Source organism: Astatotilapia calliptera, chromosome 14 (assembly GCF_964374335.1).
Source record: "Astatotilapia calliptera chromosome 14, fAstCal68.1, whole genome shotgun sequence".
NCBI lineage: Eukaryota > Metazoa > Chordata > Actinopteri > Cichliformes > Cichlidae > Astatotilapia > Astatotilapia calliptera.
The window spans coordinates 10641786-10660245 of record NC_137435.1 but is presented as its reverse complement, the minus strand read 5'-3'; the positions used below and the strand labels follow the sequence as shown (position 1 = coordinate 10660245).

At 40.8% G+C, this 18460-nt stretch overlaps 1 protein-coding gene across 7 annotated transcripts in view; it reads left to right on the top strand.

Moving 5' to 3' along the window:
* Positions 1–18460, top strand: part of robo1 (roundabout, axon guidance receptor, homolog 1 (Drosophila)) — a 227900-nt gene that overhangs the window by 109671 nt on the left and 99769 nt on the right. For all 7 annotated transcript variants that reach the window (XM_026191730.2, XM_080289182.1, XM_080289181.1 and 4 more), the window contains one exon: positions 4832–5158. In XM_026191730.2, the coding sequence (XP_026047515.2) occupies positions 4832–5158 (327 nt within the window). The remainder of the gene's footprint in view (positions 1–4831; positions 5159–18460) is intronic.

Here is an 18460-nt window from a genome sequence, read left to right as displayed (position 1 = left end):
TGCATGATTAGTTAAAAAAATTATATATATATATATATATATATATATATATATATATATATATATATATATATATATATAAATAAATAAATAAATGCAGTTGTCTTCCCCACTGATGGACTGGTGTCAATGGACAGAAAAAAATCATATTAACATTTTAATATTTTTGGTATTGAGTTGGTCTCACAAGGAACTGGATTCATGTTCCTCCTCTAGGTTCTGTTTTAGTCAATCATAGAGCTTTTCAGCGCAAAGAAGGTAACTACTATGAAGCAGAATAAAGAGCCAAAAAATTAATAAAATGACATGAAATTAAAAAAAAAAAAACATTTAAAAAAGGCTTAAGGACATAACTAGCAAAGCAGAGGACTTTCATCTGGTCAGCAATGGTTTTAATCCAAAAATATACACTGAATTATTTCAAGTGCATTAGAAGTATATCCTTGAGGCTATGAAGTAAAGAGTATTTTTTAATTCTTTAATTCTGTCTCTTTTTCTTTGTTTATTTCTATTATTATTTCCTATTCATTTATTTTTCTCTTTTCTAGATTTCTTCCAACTGCATTTTAAATTCAAAGTGCAAAAGTGTTAACGAAATGGCCCGTGTCTCTACGAAAGCTAACCTTGTGTTTTTTGGGGGGGTTTCTTGTCCTCAGGCTGCTGAGAGTTAAGGTCGATGGAGGGCCTTCTTCTCTATTTTAAGTCAGAATAGTTAGCTCGATTGATTGCCACATCCCAGACTTAGGAATAGTTGTAACTTGTTACCGTACAGTTGCACTCTATTGCTTCTTCATGTTGATACCTGGGCGATTAACACTGGCAGTAAACATTAACAAATAAATTCTTACACTGCAAAGTTAAAGAGACTTTATTTGATTATATCATCTCTCATGATAGTTTTACAAGTCCAGTGCAAAAATAGTCCCCTCCTGAGGTTTCACTATGTTGTTTTCATTGGAAGTAGTCTGTCTCTTTTTAGCATATTTCTTTAATCCGATTGAGGAAGCATGATTATCTTTTGGAATATAAAGTCAGAGTATATCATCTCATGTTGCATGGTGAAAATGAAGTTTAGCCCCAAGACATATAGATGAATCCATGTGAAGCTAGTAGCCATAATCTCAATACACATAAATATTCCTAGTGATATAATGGCCATTTGCTTCATGAGAACCATCATAAATCTCATTCTTATGCCATGTCTATCCATGTTTAGAGTGGGGGGAAGAGTCTGGGTTTTAGAGTGAGCAAACGCCTGGAGGTCTTCATGAATCCTTGCATGCGTACAGTATATGGGTCAATGTCTAGGTCTGCACCCTTGTGGCAATGTGGTTTGGCATGAGCCTTTCCAATTCATTGTGTTCGCTTTTGCTATTGGGATTGTTGTTTGTTACTAAGATTACTTTCATGAGTGAGAAAACTCTGACTCCATTGTTGTTGTTTTTTAATTACCTCCAGTGAGCAAAGACTCCCTCAAGCATAGTTTAACACTGTGTAGTGTGAGTCTCCCTATGTGAGTAAATGAGAAGACAGATGCACAAAGCTCTCTAGCAAGTGAGACGGTTAAGGGAGAAGTAGAATTTTGCCTCAGGCACCAATCGATCAGATCCTTGCAGTAGAAGTCCCAGCTTCCCTTTGGTGAAGCTGTGTATTGCATTAGCTCATCTTGCATTCTCTGTCTGGAAGCAAAGAGGGGGGGGGTGACGAGGGGGATAGAAAACAGGGGAGAGGATGGTTGAAAGCGGCAGTGGAGAAGGAAGGGCAGCGCTTTGAAATAAAGGGGAGTGCAACTTAAAGTAATGCGAGAAAGCAATGGTGAAAGTACGCACTCTGTTCATCTCTTATTTCGGTCTCAAATTTGGTCGTCTGTGTGTGCTGCATCGAAGGAGTGAAGTGAGCTTCCATTTCCTAAAAGCTTGCACCTGTAGAAGGGAGCACGGGAGTGTTTGTTCCTTGACAGGATAATTCTCTTTCCCCTGGTGAGGGGTAATGGAGCTGAAGTAACAGAGGTCACTCAAAGTGTCTGCGGGGATCAGCACGGCAAAGCCTACATACGCACACACAAGCAAAATATGCCTAGAAAGAATTCAGTCGTGACGAGGAAGGGATGATAGCATTGTGTAACTGATACATCCCGTGCACCCAGTCACGGCTCAAAACGCACACCCTCTCAGCAAACGCACACAAAACACTTATTAGTGTACTTCAGTAGTTCAACTGCTGAATATTTATTAATACAATTATTCTCACCAGCTTCTCTGTTACAGGACACAGTGGCCCACTTCATATTGTATCATCAGTCTGCATGTTCATCATGCAGATCGGCCATAATCATCTACAGTAAACAGTCAATGATCAAACACAGTTCCGCCTGCTGCACAGCTCTCTTCACAGTGTGCTACATCTAAATAGTTAATGGTTCCCCCATAAGGCCCCAAACTTCAGACCATTTCAAATTAGAGAGAAGCTATCTAAATCAGGAAGGGAACGGGCAGAGCAGATAGCGGCTGAGCTCTTCAAAGTCCTCTTTAATAAAACATATTAGCCTGCCTTGTCTGCTGAGGGGTGGTAGTGGTACAGTTGCTACAGTAGTAATCAGCCTGTGTATGCTAGCAAAGTTAGTGCAGCTCCATGCTGTCTGACCAAAGGGCTGGGTCTTTATTAGCATATGGACTTTAAGTTAAAAGGTCTGTTTTGAGAGCAGGTTACAAATGGGGGTTAATTAGCCTAGTACTGGTTGAGACGGTTTCAATAGCCAGAAAGCAGAGATATGTATTTTTTATAAACTTTATTCAGTGCCAGATAGAGGACTAATTCATTCTTGCTAAAGGCTTGATATATCGCTCTCTAATTCTCCATCTGTTTCTGTTCGACTCTCAGAAATGCTTTAATCTACAAATGTGTTTTTTATACCCACGGAGCGTCTGACGTGCAGGACCAAAACAGTTTCAGAATTGTGGGGATTTCTGTGTGTGACTTTATCTTATGTGTCATGTGGCCACAAAATAATAAAACTTCAGCTTTGCTGGCGTTAGTGTAATAATTTCAGATACAGTACTGATTACGGGTACATTTTGACTGCAGTTCTCTGTGGTGTACAATTATTGCACTGCACCATTAATATGCTACCATCTTAATCGCAGAATTTCATTTAATTATCATTATTTTAATTCCAGTTTTTAAACAAATGCTCACGTTAAGTGTCACCAAGTGTTTCATTTTTGGAAAAGTTATTGGAGGATTTTCTTTTTGTCCTCCACCAGATTAAGCGCTTTAAATAAAATAATAACATTGAATTTAAATTACCTGAGAAGAAAATAATCAGCAACCTTGCAATCTGCAAACAGTCAACTCGTTTGCTTTTGTGATATTTTTCCCCACAAGCACCGCAATCAAGCACTGCAGTTTGTGACCGATAATTTTAAAAAAAAGTGTGCAGAATCATATGAACATCAAACAGGGTCCCAATGGAGGAGCTGACGCCACATTTCAGTGTTTGTGTAGGGTTCATGTAAGAATGATGAGGTGCAGAAGAAGCCTCAACCCTCTGAGATAAAAACTCCATTTCTTTAACAGTGTCTCTTTCATCAATCAAGCAATTTTCAAAAAGTCCGCACAGCCCTTACCTGTCAAAATCATTACTATTGGGATATTTCAAAAGACTTGGGATCGTGATGTCCTTCACTGGGATACTGGATTAATTATATCTCATTGACCAAAGTACACATTTGCCTTGAAGTGATTTATCTTTCCACAAAGCTGTCACTAATTATGCTGACTTTACCAAAAATATGTGGCGACCACAAGAAGATGCCTTCTCAGCACCAGTTCTCTTGGGTAACATGGGTGGGTGTATGGCACATAAATGAGGTAGTGTGGCAAGTTCACGGGATGCTGGGTAAATTAATTGCAGGCCTGCGCCTCCAATTATACCCGACTCTCTTTAATTGGTGCTGAATGGGCTCCAAAGGCCTATGCTGGGAGATATGGTGAGAGGGGAAGAGCTCTTTCTCTTGGTAACACAGACACACACACAACACACTTTTGTGTGTAGCCACACAATGCATTCACAGCCATCCAGTCCCGCCCTTCAGGAATTAACAACAGGAAGCTAATTTGCATGTAAAGCAGGTTTGATAGCTACAGCTGACTGGTCAGAGAGCAATATTAATGACCAGAGATAGCACTGGGGTGTTAACCCCCTTGGCACTGCTGTTGGCTCTGCTGTGGCTCATCTGTCTTTCTTCAAAAGTGCAATTTCTGCTGTTGCTCCTTTTCTGTCATGAAGCTACACATGGCACCTTTATCTTATCTTTTATCTCTTAATTTCCTTTTTAACCTTCAAGGTGTGTCATATTTTTGTTTACCTTTCCCTTCGTTGCCTTTTCTGCTCTTCAATCTGTGAAATGACACTCACAAAGGTGCAGCAATGTTAACCTTTACCACAGGAGCTGCTATTGGGGGGGGGAAGACGTGTTCTTTACTTCTTTCATCACCACAACCTCAAATAGTACCTTAAATACATCTATTACTATCAAATTTTGTCTGTATTTAAAAATAATCAGCATGTTTAATACTTAAGAACTGATTATTGCTATATATGTAAAGTAGAATTAATTTAACTGTTTAAAATTTATACTGAAAAAAGTATTTTAAAGTGGCCTACCATCAGCTGCTAAAATTTACATGCATCTACTGTAGCCACATTGCACTAACCCTTTAAAACTTTTCAATCAAATAAGACAAAGTCCACAACAAGCCTATCATTCCTTTAAATAGCTTAAATAAGGACTCGCAGATGTAAATCGTCACTTTTGTAATTTCTTCTCAGGATCCCGTCTGCGCCAAGAGGACACCCCACCCCGGATTGTGGAGCACCCCTCTGACCTGATTGTTTCCAAAGGGGAGCCCGCAACTCTCAACTGTAAAGCAGAGGGCCGTCCAACCCCAACAGTGGAGTGGTACAAGGATGGAGAGCGGGTGGAAACGGACAGGGACAATCCCCGTTCTCAGCGCATGCTTCTTCCCAGTGGCTCTCTCTTCTTCCTGCGCATCGTCCACGGACGGCGGAGTAAACCGGATGAAGGTTCTTACGTCTGTGTTGCTCGCAACTACCTGGGAGAGGCAGTGAGCCACAACGCCTCGCTGGAAGTAGCCAGTAAGTGCAGCATGTCTTCCCACTTTCACACCCACGCCACTTTCTGGTGTGGGGTGTGAATAGAGTAGTTTGGGTTCAGATGTTGCTGAATAGCAGGCTCCAGTTTCTTCCTGTGTTTCTGCGCTCAATGTGTTCATTGAGTTGAATAATCTCTCGGGCGATGGGCAGGATGTGTTTGGCCCAGCCGTCTCTGTAGGCCTGGAGAGCCTTGGGGGGGGAGAGTGGCCTGATCATTCCAGGGTGAATGCTTCTCTAAAGGGCCCTTGGTAGGTGGTCATGAGCTACAATAGGAACAATGTCCTTTCTGTTTTCATCCTACCTCTGCTTTTTGTCAAAGAGATAGATATGAGGTTTTATAGCAAAAGGAATGCAATTGCTGCATCTGTGTTTAGTCATCTTTTAATAAAGAGCCTTCCTACTCATTTCATTGAAGAATCGGCGATGTCTTTTTATTGTCTGCTTTGCTTGTGCTATGACAGTTGAGCTTTGATGTAGAGTGGATTAAGCATCTGTAGGGTCAACAAGAGGCCTTTGTGACACATTAACAAGGCTAATATTTGGCTGTCAGTGTGCTTGCAATGCAGGACAAATAATAAAAAAGTCTTTCTAAAACCTTAAGTGTTTTCTAAGAGTTGTGACTGGTGTTGACAAAATTGTTCCCATGATTCTTTAAAAGACTGATTTTGTTGGTGAGGTCAGCTCTTCAGATATATTATCTCGTTGCGCTCTTGACTGGCTGAGAGTGAAGGCTGAGGAGCTCAGATATCAACCGCTCCTCCAGCGTGCCCAGAGGCTGTCACCAACCTCACTCACTGTAATCTAATCAAGATGGGGAAAGAAAGAATGGTGTGTGCGCTTGAATGTGAGCATGTGTGAATGAATGTGAGCCATTGCTGCATTGGGCATGGGCTGCTGTTGTGGTACTGGGTATGAGGTGTCAGTCAAGGGATTGCTGTGTAGTTTAAGCTGAATTAGTGGAATATCTGGAATATACAAATGTAACAAAACTTCCCCACTCTGATTGCTTTTTTAATATTTTCTATCCCAACTGTCAGCTGAAATGTAAAGCAGACGCAATAGATCCAAGACATTTCGAGGCCTGCTGATCAGACTATAAGTTTTTATAGTGTATTGTCTATGCTCTGATTTAGAGCTGAGAGTCAAGGTCTTCCTTTAGAAGTAAGGATAATGACAAAGAGCTGCAGAGAATCAGTATCATATATATATATTCCCAACTAACTTCTAACATAAAAATTACAATTCTGCACAATTTAATAAAAGTGGAAGACCATTTAAGTTTGGTATACTTACAAGTTTCCATAGGCCAGAGTGCTAAAAATAACTTTCCCTTGTAGTAGGCAATATGCTGTGTTTGTTTCAGAGGTGGATTCTTCAAGTAGAAAAACAAGATACTTGGCGGGAAACACGAGGACCAGAGCACTACTGGCTCAGTCTCAAGTTTAGGTCTATGCTGTATAAGGTTCAAACAGATGCATAATGACAAGCCACTGTGCTCCAGCACTCTCTCTCCTTCTCGCTTAGCTGGTGTCTCTCGCTCACCCCTCTCCACAGTTCATGCTTAACTACATGTAATTATGTTGTTGGAGCAACCAGGATGGAACCCTGGAGATTAAAAAGAAAAGCAAAAGAAAAAGTTCAGAAACTCTGAGATTTCTTTTCGAGGCTACATTTAAACTCCCGAGTAAATAAACTTTGAGACGTATATCTGACTTATGAGGGTTTAGGAAAGTTATAAACCCTTTTTTACCCCTTGTTGTCATTACAGATGCTTGTCATAATGATACTGTTATGAGTTCAATATAGTAGATAGAATTTTTCACTCAGGTTAAGTTGAGGGATTAGCCAGACTTTTAATTTCCAATGAAACTCCAAAGAAGGAAGTCATGGGTTTAATTGTGTTTACTTTGCCTCGTTCTCCCTCTCTAACATTTTTGCTTTAAAAGCACTTTAAAAGCTGAAAACATGAATTTTTTTGTGATGTTATTCTAAGACCCTGGCTTTGACAGTTTCCTGTGCTCACCAGTGATTGTCAACGTAATCCACATTTCAACAAGTCCTGTTTTGCCAGCTAGGAGAGCTAGCCCAGTTTGTTTGGTTTATCATTAACCACATGTACAGTACAGCCCACAATCTCTCTATCTCAGCCTCTTAACCCAAAGCCATTTACCATGAATCATGTTTGCTTGGTGCATTGAGACAAGCTTAAGATAGAATTCTTTGCCTATTGTGTTATTGTTTTCTTTGCTTTAGAGATGTCAGCGACAAATAATGAAATGCCTTTGTGCTTGAGAACAGCCAGGTGATAAAGACCATTTGTTCAAGATTGTAACTAAAAGTATTTCAAACATTATGATTATTTTTCCATGATATAAATCTTCAAATGCCATTCTTCTTTTTTTTTCTTTGCAAAACACTGAGCAAACAAGACTCTGAACTCAGCAGGGGAAAGTAAAAGTAAAAAGTGTTTCTGAGATTACTTTAATGTGAGTGAACAGAAGAAGCAGAACTGATTTTTTTTTCTTAACCCTTTAAGACCTACCATAGAACCAAGTCCGCCAGAGCTTATATTATATTTTTACATGCTGTAGAGCCATTTTTGGGAGCATTTTAAGTTGATATACATCAATACAACCATTATAGCCCAAATTTTAATAATATGTATGCATTAAGTGCATAGTAATTACATAAATTGCAAAAAAGTGCAATAAACCATAAAAAAATTGAAAATCGTTTTAGTTTTTTTAATATATATTTCTAGTTAGAGAAATTTAAGATGCCTGTCCCTCAAAACTGTAAATACAAAAAAGTTGCACAAAATAGTTTCCCACCACAGGAAATTTAAGTGTCTTCATAGTTTTATTTTTGAAATACACCAATTTTTATATAGTGCAGGAAAAACGAAAAATAAATATTATAATGTAAATTTGCAAAAAAACCAGCATATGCATCAAAATAAACCATTTCCAGCAGTGCAATTTTAGTTCCAAGCATCCCAGAAACGACACAGAAAGTCATAAAGTCAAACATAACTTTTAAAAACACCAGTATAGGCTCATAAGGCCCTGATGGTAAAAAAAAACAAACAAAAAAAACTACATTTCCTCAACATTATGTCACTTCCGGTTTCGGGCAGGTCATGGCAGACACGGGATAGTTCGAGCTGAAGTGTTACAAACAGCTGATCAGATCGGCAAAGCGTGTTTCTGGAATATTATGTTTTTGTTGCTGCAAGTGCTTTTTATGCAGTTTTTGCAAAGCTATATGTGGAAGGAAACTGACCTAGGACAGGCTGATGGCATAAGATGTAAGTACAACTCCTCCGGTTTCATATGCAAAAAAAACTTATTACCCTAGCTTACGTGGTTGCAGAGCTACCGGGATTTAAAAATAGTTATGCAGAACAGAGCGTGCTTTAAAGGGTTAAGTTAATTATTTGAATCTTCTTACCACTGTTCCACTAAAATGGAAATGAATACCTTTATTAATTTTTATATATTAAGTAAGAGAATCATTTATAATGGTTATAATTTTTCAAGTAATCACTTCCAGACAGGCACAAAATGATAATCGTCGATATACCCTGTGATCTGTCAGAGTAGATTGTTTTACCCATGCTGTGTACGAGTCCCTGAGAGGCTCTATGAATAGCTATTTCCCTTTTCCTGGTTGTGCAGATAGTACAGTGAGGTAATGGACGGCACACTGCTCCACTTGAGTAGGCGATAACCTCAGGGCCTGCTGTGTAGTGGCCTGGCTGACTGCACAGTGCTGACCGCACAGGGTTGGCTGCAGGCTTCATATCCACACACAGATTCCTTTCTCCAGAGGCAGGGTTTACTTTTTACAGCCACTAACAACAGAAGCAAAGGGATGTTTACTTGAATTCGGTCCACAGCATATAACTCTTTTCAGCCAAGTTTACCCCAGAATCGCATTGATCTCAATGCTGCTGTGAAATCTCTGTCACCATGTGCAGCCAGCTGGCTTCGCCGACTCTCTGATTAGTAGGGGTAGGTCAGGGCGTCAGATGTGTTGAAGGCGGCTCAGTTGATCCTGACAGATTCTGGGCCATGCCTGAGGGTCATCTGCAGAGTGGAGGACAGTTGGCTGGCATGCAGCAGTCCAAAGGCAAAGAAGCCACCTCCCACTGATCTTAAGACCCTCCTGTCTCTTTTGCAGGACATCTCTTGTACTACATCTGTTGAATATCGAAAAGTTGGGGTCTTTGTATTGTAAACGTTTCAGACTAATCCTCTCCACCTGACACACAACATAAACATTCCAGTTGACTTTGTCAAACATTTCTTTCTCCGCTGCCCTTACCCATCTCCTCATCTCTTCTCTTGTGATTATTTTTCCACTGCTGCCCACTGAAATGGAACACGCTCTGTGACTGAAACAGCTTCTTTCACTGCCTGATGGCAGAGTAATTATTTATTTGTCATGGTCTTTGCCTTTCATTAACTTATTACGAGAGGAGCAATATAGTGCAGAAGGTCTGGGTTTATAAATTTCATCAACTTCTTGTTCACATCCATCTTTTTTTATTATCATTTTCGGGGTATAATAATAATAATGGATACTTTATTGATCCCCATGGGGAAATTACTTGTTTTTCTCTGCATTTGACCCATTCACTCAGTGAAGCAGTGGGCAGCCCACTAAGCAGGCGCCCGGGGAGCAGTGTGTAGGGACGGTACCTTGCTCAGGGGTACCTCAGGGTAGCCGTTAAGTGGATTCGAACCGCCGACCTTCCGATCATGGGGCGACCACTTTACCTACTGAGCTATCCCTGCCTGGGTATTGCGCTTCTTTTAATCCCCTTTTTCAGCTCAGCAAATATTAAGAACTTTGAGAAGCAAAATGAGACTGTGAGGTGAAGAAAGAAAGGAATAAGGGTGAAAGAGCTGACTGATTTTGAAAAAGAAAAAAAAAAACAGGATAGCTTACTCCACCAGTAGCACCAGTGAGTGTGCTGGCAAGCTGCCAGTGGACTGGAGGCAGTGCGTTACAGCTCTGTGGCAGTTATTTGTCTCAGGGAGGTTCAGAGCAAATTGGTGCAAACGGCACAGCCAGGGTCTGCTTCGTGAGTCAACATGCAGCTGAGGCGTGGGCTCCACACCACAGACGCTCCTTGGCCTTCACTCCAATCTGTTTCATGTTGGAATGCAGACCCGGTCCACAATCTCTGAGCCCGATGGCGTGTGCATGTGTAGCTGTCAAAGCTGCCTCAAAAAAAGAAAGTCTCCATTTCCTATTAGAGTAAAATATTCATGTTGCCTATGAAATGTTGGATTCATTATTCATGTTTATTTTTTTATTTTGTTCTAAATAGTTCCAGGGTGTGTACTGCTGTTCAAACCTATTTCAGTCCGCTGTTGTTAATTTTGAAATTGCAGTACATGGGTAGCAACTGGTTACTGTCTAATTACACTCCCCACAGCACATAACTGTCAGCTTAGTCTTTGTGAAACCTCTGCAGGGGAGATATGCTCAACACATGCATTTCAATTAGTCGTCTGTATAGCCATATATGCATAGAGCAATTTTTATCATGCATGTTACGTGTGGTCTGTTGAACTTAGCGTCTTTGCCGCTTCAGGCTGTTTGCATAAATCAATGCATTCCATTTAATTAAACCTGGAGTATCCATTTGCTATGCTTGGTCGATACCCAAGTCCCCTTTTGAGATGATATTTTCTGTGATACACAAGCAAGCCCGGAACTAGCATGCAGTTCTTGTTAGTGACTTGGATATGTACCTTAAAACTTTGACCACGTTCACTAAATATTCATAAGAAGCATCCTGGCAGATATTGGCTGACATAACTGCCCTAAAATGGAGTTGTCACTCTGAGCAGTGATGGCAACCTGGGGTGAAGGAGAGAAGATGCTAGTGTCTCTTTCAGTCATGTGAAAATGTGTCAAATGCCACAGTGATTTGGGGATTTTTGGAACATGGTTTTCGCAACCATGCAAGCGTAACCTCGCCCACACAGCCCTCCCCCACCAAAACTAATACTGCTGGCACGATCGGAGGCCAAGCGCTGAAATTGCTCACCATGGGAAACAGTAGAGTAGCAGCAGATAAGAGCCAGAGCAGCTTTTTGACAGAGTTTTAGGCGCTTTGTGGTGTTTTACAGTGAACACGGGCACAGAGCCTAAAGAGAAACACACATCCTGCAGAGTGAGAGAAACTCGAATGAATGGATTGGTTTACACAAGAATGATGCTTTCGACAGAGCGAGATTTCCTGTGTGTGTGTATGCGTGTGTGTTCATGTTTAATTCCATCAGTCTGTGTACACTGCTCTACTGAACAATGTCTAGTGATGTATTCTGTGAAAGAGACTAGAGGTGCAGGTGTATAGGGATGGGTAAAGCTCAATGTGCCATCAATCCCTTTATGCTCCACCCATCTCTGACAGCAATGTGGGACAGGTGAGACAAGCAGGACGTGTCCTCCAAAAGTACCTGAGAACCCAGAGTCCATTTGATTCCCACTCTGTATCTATCACCTATATTATCTGATTGTCACAAGTAGAATTTCGCCATTAAACGATAGACACAGAGCCTGGGTGAGTAAGGCACTTTGTAATGGTGACGATATACTCCTTTATATTAGGTTAGTCTTTTTAGTGTGATAGATATTGGCCTCTTTGATCTCCCTATATACAAAGACAGAATGAGTGTAGCGCATTAGATGTGCTAAACACAGCTGTTACACACTGACACGAGGCGCTTTCTGCCTTACAGATCTCTCAGTGTGCATTCATGCAGTAAATAACTTGTCTCTGTTAACGAGGTAGCTAGCCCAGACTTACCGAGTCCACGTCAAGCACTTTTCTCTGTTTCTGTGATGGCTTTTGCAATCCGTCCATTTACATATGATGACATTGCCCAGATATCTCTGGATTTCTTGGGAAAAGGCAAAACTACCTCACAGCTATGTCTGTCTGAGTGTTTGGACACTTCCCCAAACTCTTGTGCGTCAGATCTTTTTTTTTTTTTTTCACCCCCCGGTCGCCACAGTGACTGCTTATTCATCTTGATGTAATCCTCGCCTTTGGCTGTAGTGCAGAACAGGAGGTTTTGTAGGACAGCTGCTGGATCCCAGGATAGTGAAGTATGATATTAACATTATGAAGTGCTAGTCTAGGACAGATAAGATAAAGTGTGTGAGCTCTTGAGACCAGTGGTCCTGTACTACCACTTAGGAGCAGCACTGATAACAGAGTAGTTTCCCTTCCTCTACTCTTAAAAACTGAGTTGTGTCCAGCAAGTGTATTTTACTGTGCTCTTTTTTTTTTTTTTAATGAAAATGTGTCCATATTTTTTGAGTTATATTCCATATGGTGGTAAAGCTTGCGTCAGTGCTGGTGAGAACTAGATGAATGCATGCTGCTAGATCTAATCTCCCCTTCTTCTGCTGTGAGTCGGGTATTACTCTTGTTGGTAGGTGTAATCTCTTGTTGGTCTGAGCCCCTCCTTTGGCCAGAGAGTCTCTGCGTATGAGTGTTCATATGTCTTTGAGGCTTGCGCATTCATACGTGCCTGCATTCTGGTGTCTGGTCATATGATGAGGTGTTCTGCTCTGCAGACACACTCTGGTTATTAAACCTGGGTTAAGCCCTCACTTGAAACCTTCTATCATGCTTCTCGATCCGAGACGATGGCGTTGGGGAGGATTAAGGGGTTTGGAGACCAGAACTTTAGGGGTTTTTGCCAAAGTTTTGAAAGTGTGCTCAAGAGGCACATTCTGCCCCAGTGTACACGAATATTTTTATTCTAAAATGTAATCTTGCCCACACAAGTGCTCTCTGTCTATACGATAACTCAAAACTTAAGCTGTGTCAAGAGCATGCTGTTAAGAGATTTGGGAACCAATCACTGGCAATATAAACCTAACATCAAAGCTATGTTGACCAGTCAGAAGCACTGATAGTTCAGATTTCCCTGTCTGCATTGCAAACAGTTTCTGAATCTCTTCAGCCTTAAACAAGTTTTGCAAAGGGTCAGTTTTTACTGACCCAAAACTGTGTTCGCATTTAGTTGAAAGGCTAGCGTGCATGGAGAAAAATGTTTTTAAAATTGCACAGGCATTAGTCTATAAGGTCAGGATCCAGGGATTTTCGCTGTGTAACATACCATCTATTGATAGCCTCAGCTCTACTCTCACTCTCTCATGAATGGGAGAATGAAACTTATTGCTTGTTTTACAATTAGGGTAAAAAACACAACCAGTAAAATTTCACCAAAAATCAAAAAGTATAGTAAATATTTTTTGTGTTTATCTTAAAAGACTAATGTCTCATACTGTGATTTACTCATGAAGACAGACACCAATTTTGCACGTGACAGACTGTTCAGACTTTTTCTAGCATTTATTTATATCATGTAAACAATACACAGAAGGTCATTTAGGAAAAGAAAAGATATATATAAACCTCAATAACAACAATAAGCATATTTCTAATATAATATATACACTGTTAAATACAAATGAATCATGTATCAAGCAAATAACATGAGACTGATAAGTCTTTAAGAACTTTTAGTTGTAAGTTTTGGGTTAGGGTTTTTTTTTTTGCTAGTTCTTTTCCTTTATATTGAACTGTAATGTTCACAAACTTTAGAAATGGTTAAAAAATATTAAATATAAATTATAGTGACAGGAAACTGTGGCAAGTGGACAGCACACAAATATGTGAACTGGTTGTGTAATTTGTGGATTTCTAGCTTCTGTTGGGCTGTTGAGAGGCAGTTAGGTGGTTGTCTGGCAGTATAAGCACAGATGGGCTGATTCTGCTCAGCTTCAGTGGACTGATAGCACAGAAAACAGTGTTTATGCCACACTCGTGTGATACGAGCCTTTATGTGATATGTATTCCCTCTTAAACTGCTATCTCCTCTTTTCCTGCCCACTGTGTTTCTCGCCTTCCCCTTTTTCCTCACTGTTTTGCTTTCTCTCGCTCTGTCTCCTGTGACTTGATAAGAAGAGAAAGATTGAAGTACCGATGTGTATTTCCACGACCTCTGCGAAGGAAAGGGAGGGGAAAGTGGGGGAAAAAAAGACATCTGAAATTTTATCAAAAATGTAGCATGTTGCTGAGCCTGGAGCGTGACAGGCAGGAAAAGCTGGAGAACTAAGCAGTCGACCCAAACAGTGATAATAATCTGCCTTGTGCTATCTGACTGCCAATGAAATGCAGTCTTCTTGCTACTGATTATGGAAAGCCAGAGCCCTGCAATCACTCAGTGACAAACAAACAGGAGATATATGATGGCATTCATTTGTCATTTAATCGCCCTTGGTCGCTGTGGTAGCTACTCTGATCATTAAGGCACAAATTGGGAGAAAATTAGTTTCTCCTTGTCATGTTACATAGACAAGAGCGTGTCCAAGAATAGGACCAGTATGAATGAAAGTTGATGCTCATTATCACAATGTAGTTCTTCCACAAGCTTTCTTTTCTTCTGACCTTTCTGTAATTCTAACAGTTCATTTCTAAGCCCCAGATATTCAACATGCTAGGTCATGTTACAAATGAAGGGATTGGCTCCATTACCACAGTGATTGTGTACTAATGATGAAGCAAATGAAAAGAAATGGATGAACTGGAACAGCAACAAACTAATGCTATGCAGGTTGTATCTGAAAGCTTTTATTTGACATGTTTAAGCATCTGGCTCACTAGCTTCACAGCGAATGTTGTTTGTGCAGCTTGGGGTTAATTACATGTGCAGTGATCATAATAATCCTCGATGGAGGGTATGTAAACATATACATCTAACAGTCTAATTTGGACAGTGAAGAAGAGGGTGGCTTGCTTGAGCAGTGAACAGAACAGAAACACCCTCACCTCTTCTTTGTGCCCCTTTGACCTTTCTAAACAGGGTGTGGCAGCAACACAAAGGGAGCTCCGTGTAACCATATACAGGCAAAGAGTTGGATAAAAGACAGACGGGAGACGTCATGTGTAAAAGGAGAAAAGTAGAGAGGATCCATTCAAAATTCAAACAGTAGTCAGTGTTGCTGTGGGTAAGTTTGAAATAGCTGACATGTGACTCACTGAGGCATGGTATTGTATGACCATAGTGATGTTGTTAAGCTTAGGGGTGACATTTCTATTCTACCTACCCTACCACCCCCTCTCCCACCGCCTTCTCTATGTTTCTTTCTCTGTCCACCTTACACTAGTATCAGATTCAAATCTGTCAATGGTGCCTTAGTTCTCTTTAGCAGATTGGCTCACATCTGATGGATCGGATAGACAGGCTGTCAATAACCAGTTGGGATCTAGCTGGTTTCTTCCCTTAACCCCTAAAAATACCTCGGGATTGGACGCTTACTGATTCTAGTTTTCAACACTTTCATTATTCCTTTCTTGTTCTTGAGAAAGGAAAACTTTTAAGAGGCACTATACCACACCTTACCTTTACTCCATTGCTTTTATAGTGCAACTTATTTAATGTTTGGGCTTTAGAAGCTACTTTGCTGTCTGAGTCATGTCAGTAATCGCAGTGTGGAAGCGCATGATCTTGAGACCAGGCCTGTGCATCCAGTAGCGTTTTTCCCCTGCCAATGGGATTAGTCCAGAGTGCCGACTCTGCAGGTGGAAGCCTAAGTTAATTTACCCCACTGTTTGGAGCTATAATAGCTTATTGATTGTCTTACAGAGATGCAAAAAGCAACATGGAAGGGCATGGAGAGGGGAGAGAATAAGTTAATCATCACTCAGTGTGTGCGTGCAGCTCTGTGTGACTGTTTGACTGAGTGCGTGTGTGTATATGGAGGTCATTCTGGGCTTCCTGTTGACAGCTGCAGGCTGTGGGCAGATTTACTCCATGGCAGATGCTACTAAGGGACACAAGTCAGTCTTGAGTTTATGTTATACCATTTGGCTTCATCTATTTATGGAGCAGGGCTATACAATGGGAATAGGTAGACTAAGCAAAGCTTCTTTCAATAGTAAGATGTCTTGACAATATATTTTTTAAGGTGTGTGTGTGTGTGTGTGTGTGTGTGTGTGTGTGTGTGTGTGTGTGTGTGTGTGTGTGTGTGTGTGTTCCTTGGAGGAACTCTGGCCCATTAGCGCTGCCGTCATATGCACATTCTTACTATGGCTGGTTACCTGGAGACTGCACATTTTGCTTTTATTTGACTGGCTGCCGTCTAGCTACCAAAACAGACTGACACAATCTCTCTTGTTTAAAAGCTCCAAGCAAAGCTGCTACTAAAAGTGTGCTCTAGATCAATACTTAGACTATGGAAGAGCTCTGTAGCGCTTTCTTTTTTTCCCTTTTTTTTCCCCCCAACCCCATCTTTCCCAATTAAGGTTGATTTTGGGACTAAAATCTGTTGCTCATCACATTTACTTTTTGTGTTCTTTCAGGACATCATATTGGCTGCTATTTACACAGAAAGCAGCAAAACTTGGTTTAGCTGTGGTTGGACTTTGCCCATGCTTTAGTCTGCCTTTTATCAATCTGTCTGCACCCAAAGACTCAGCTAACCAAAAGCAAAAGCAAAACAATGGCACAGCGAGGAGAGAGGTGAAGGAGTGAGATAATGTAAACACAGAGGCAGAAAAATGTTGACCTCACACCCTGTCTCACACACACACCGACACTGACCTGATGGCCGAATTCCTATCTGGCAACAATAGGAGAAACATCTGGCAAAACTGTCCACCTAAGCCCAAATCTAAACGTCATCAGGTTCCATCTCCACCAGGTACAACATTTAAATTACTCTCTTGTCCACTTAAAAAAAGAAGCCTTGATGCGATTTTAAATAATTGCGCAGTATCTGGTGCTTTGAGATCAAACATGCAAAAGGAGAGATAGGAAGGAACAACAAAGAGAGATAAACTATTGAGGAGAAAATTGCGGACAGGCTGCCATTAAGCGTGGGATGAGAGAGTAGAAGAAGGTGGCTCCAGTTGGACAGAGAGTCTCTTTTGGCTTGTGAGGGGAAGATAAGGGGACAGGTGGTGTTCTGTTCTCTCCAAGATCTCAGACAGCTGGCAACTCTCTGCCTATAAGCATGCTGCCATACAATGTGTGCATGTCTCCGAGAGCGCGTGTATGCATGTTTGTGTGACATTTGTTTATAAGTTCTTGTGTGTTTATAGCTACATGTGTCTGCATTTGGAAAGTTGTTTAAACACTTGGCAGCTAAGATATGTTGCTGATGTCACTCTCGAGTCATATTTTTTATTTTTTATAGTTGTTTTTGTTTTTCTTCTCTCTGGAAACACAGCAGCTTTTGACGATTTTATGCCTGTAAATATTTTATTAGACTATTTTTATTCATGCATGTTGAGGATTAAACGTGTCAATAATCTGTAGATTCTGTGTGTAGAAGAGCAATGGAAGGTGCACATTTTTGACATTTACTACAACCCATAAAATTTGGGTTTATGAATTTGAAATCATTGCATTTTCTTTTTGATTACATTTTATGCAGTGTCCCAACTTTTGGGGGCGTACTGGGGTCGTACATTTACCTTTATCTGTGCCTCCACTACAGTCATGGTCAACAGTGCACAACAGTGCACAGTGCTTGGGGAAAGAATTAGCAGCCAAAAACCAGGGAGGATAGAGAGAAATGATAGGTTGCTAGTTAGTAGAATTTAACAAACCCTGCTTAAAGAAGTGAATGTTTTTCAGTTTTCTATATGACAAAAAGTTGCACAACCAATTGTGTTTGTGCTCATTTTGAGGTATGAATGACCAGTTGAACTGTTGCCTTTTTTTTAACCTACACCCTTAATGTGAGAACAGCAACAAAATTGACAGATTTTTGTTGTTGTTGTTGTTGTTAGGCTTTTTACTGTAGGCAGGATTCTGCATCAATATGGTACCACCCTGCGGTGCCTCATGAACTTTATTTCATGACCAATGAAGACTTTTCCATGCAAAGCAAATGCTGGGTTGACAAATGAGCCAAAACAGAAGGGACTTAAAATTCCTCTGTGCTGGCCTGGCAGTATGTAGCATGCGTGTACTGTGGTTAGTTCGGAGTTCTTTACTGTGTTGGCTTTGGGCTCGTTCCACATACAGCGCTGTGTTTGATCTGGCAGTGTAGCGGCCACTGAGAAGAGCTTGTGTCATCTCAGTGGCAGACTGCTTTTGTTTGCAGAAAAGAAAAAGAGATGGCACTAAATGGTCCAGAGGCGCTTATTTGCTGTTGGCAAACAAGCACTGTCCTCAGTGGTGAAGCACTCAGTTGCCACAGTGGCCTGACAGCTGGCTTTCATCCCTGAGCGCCACAAAG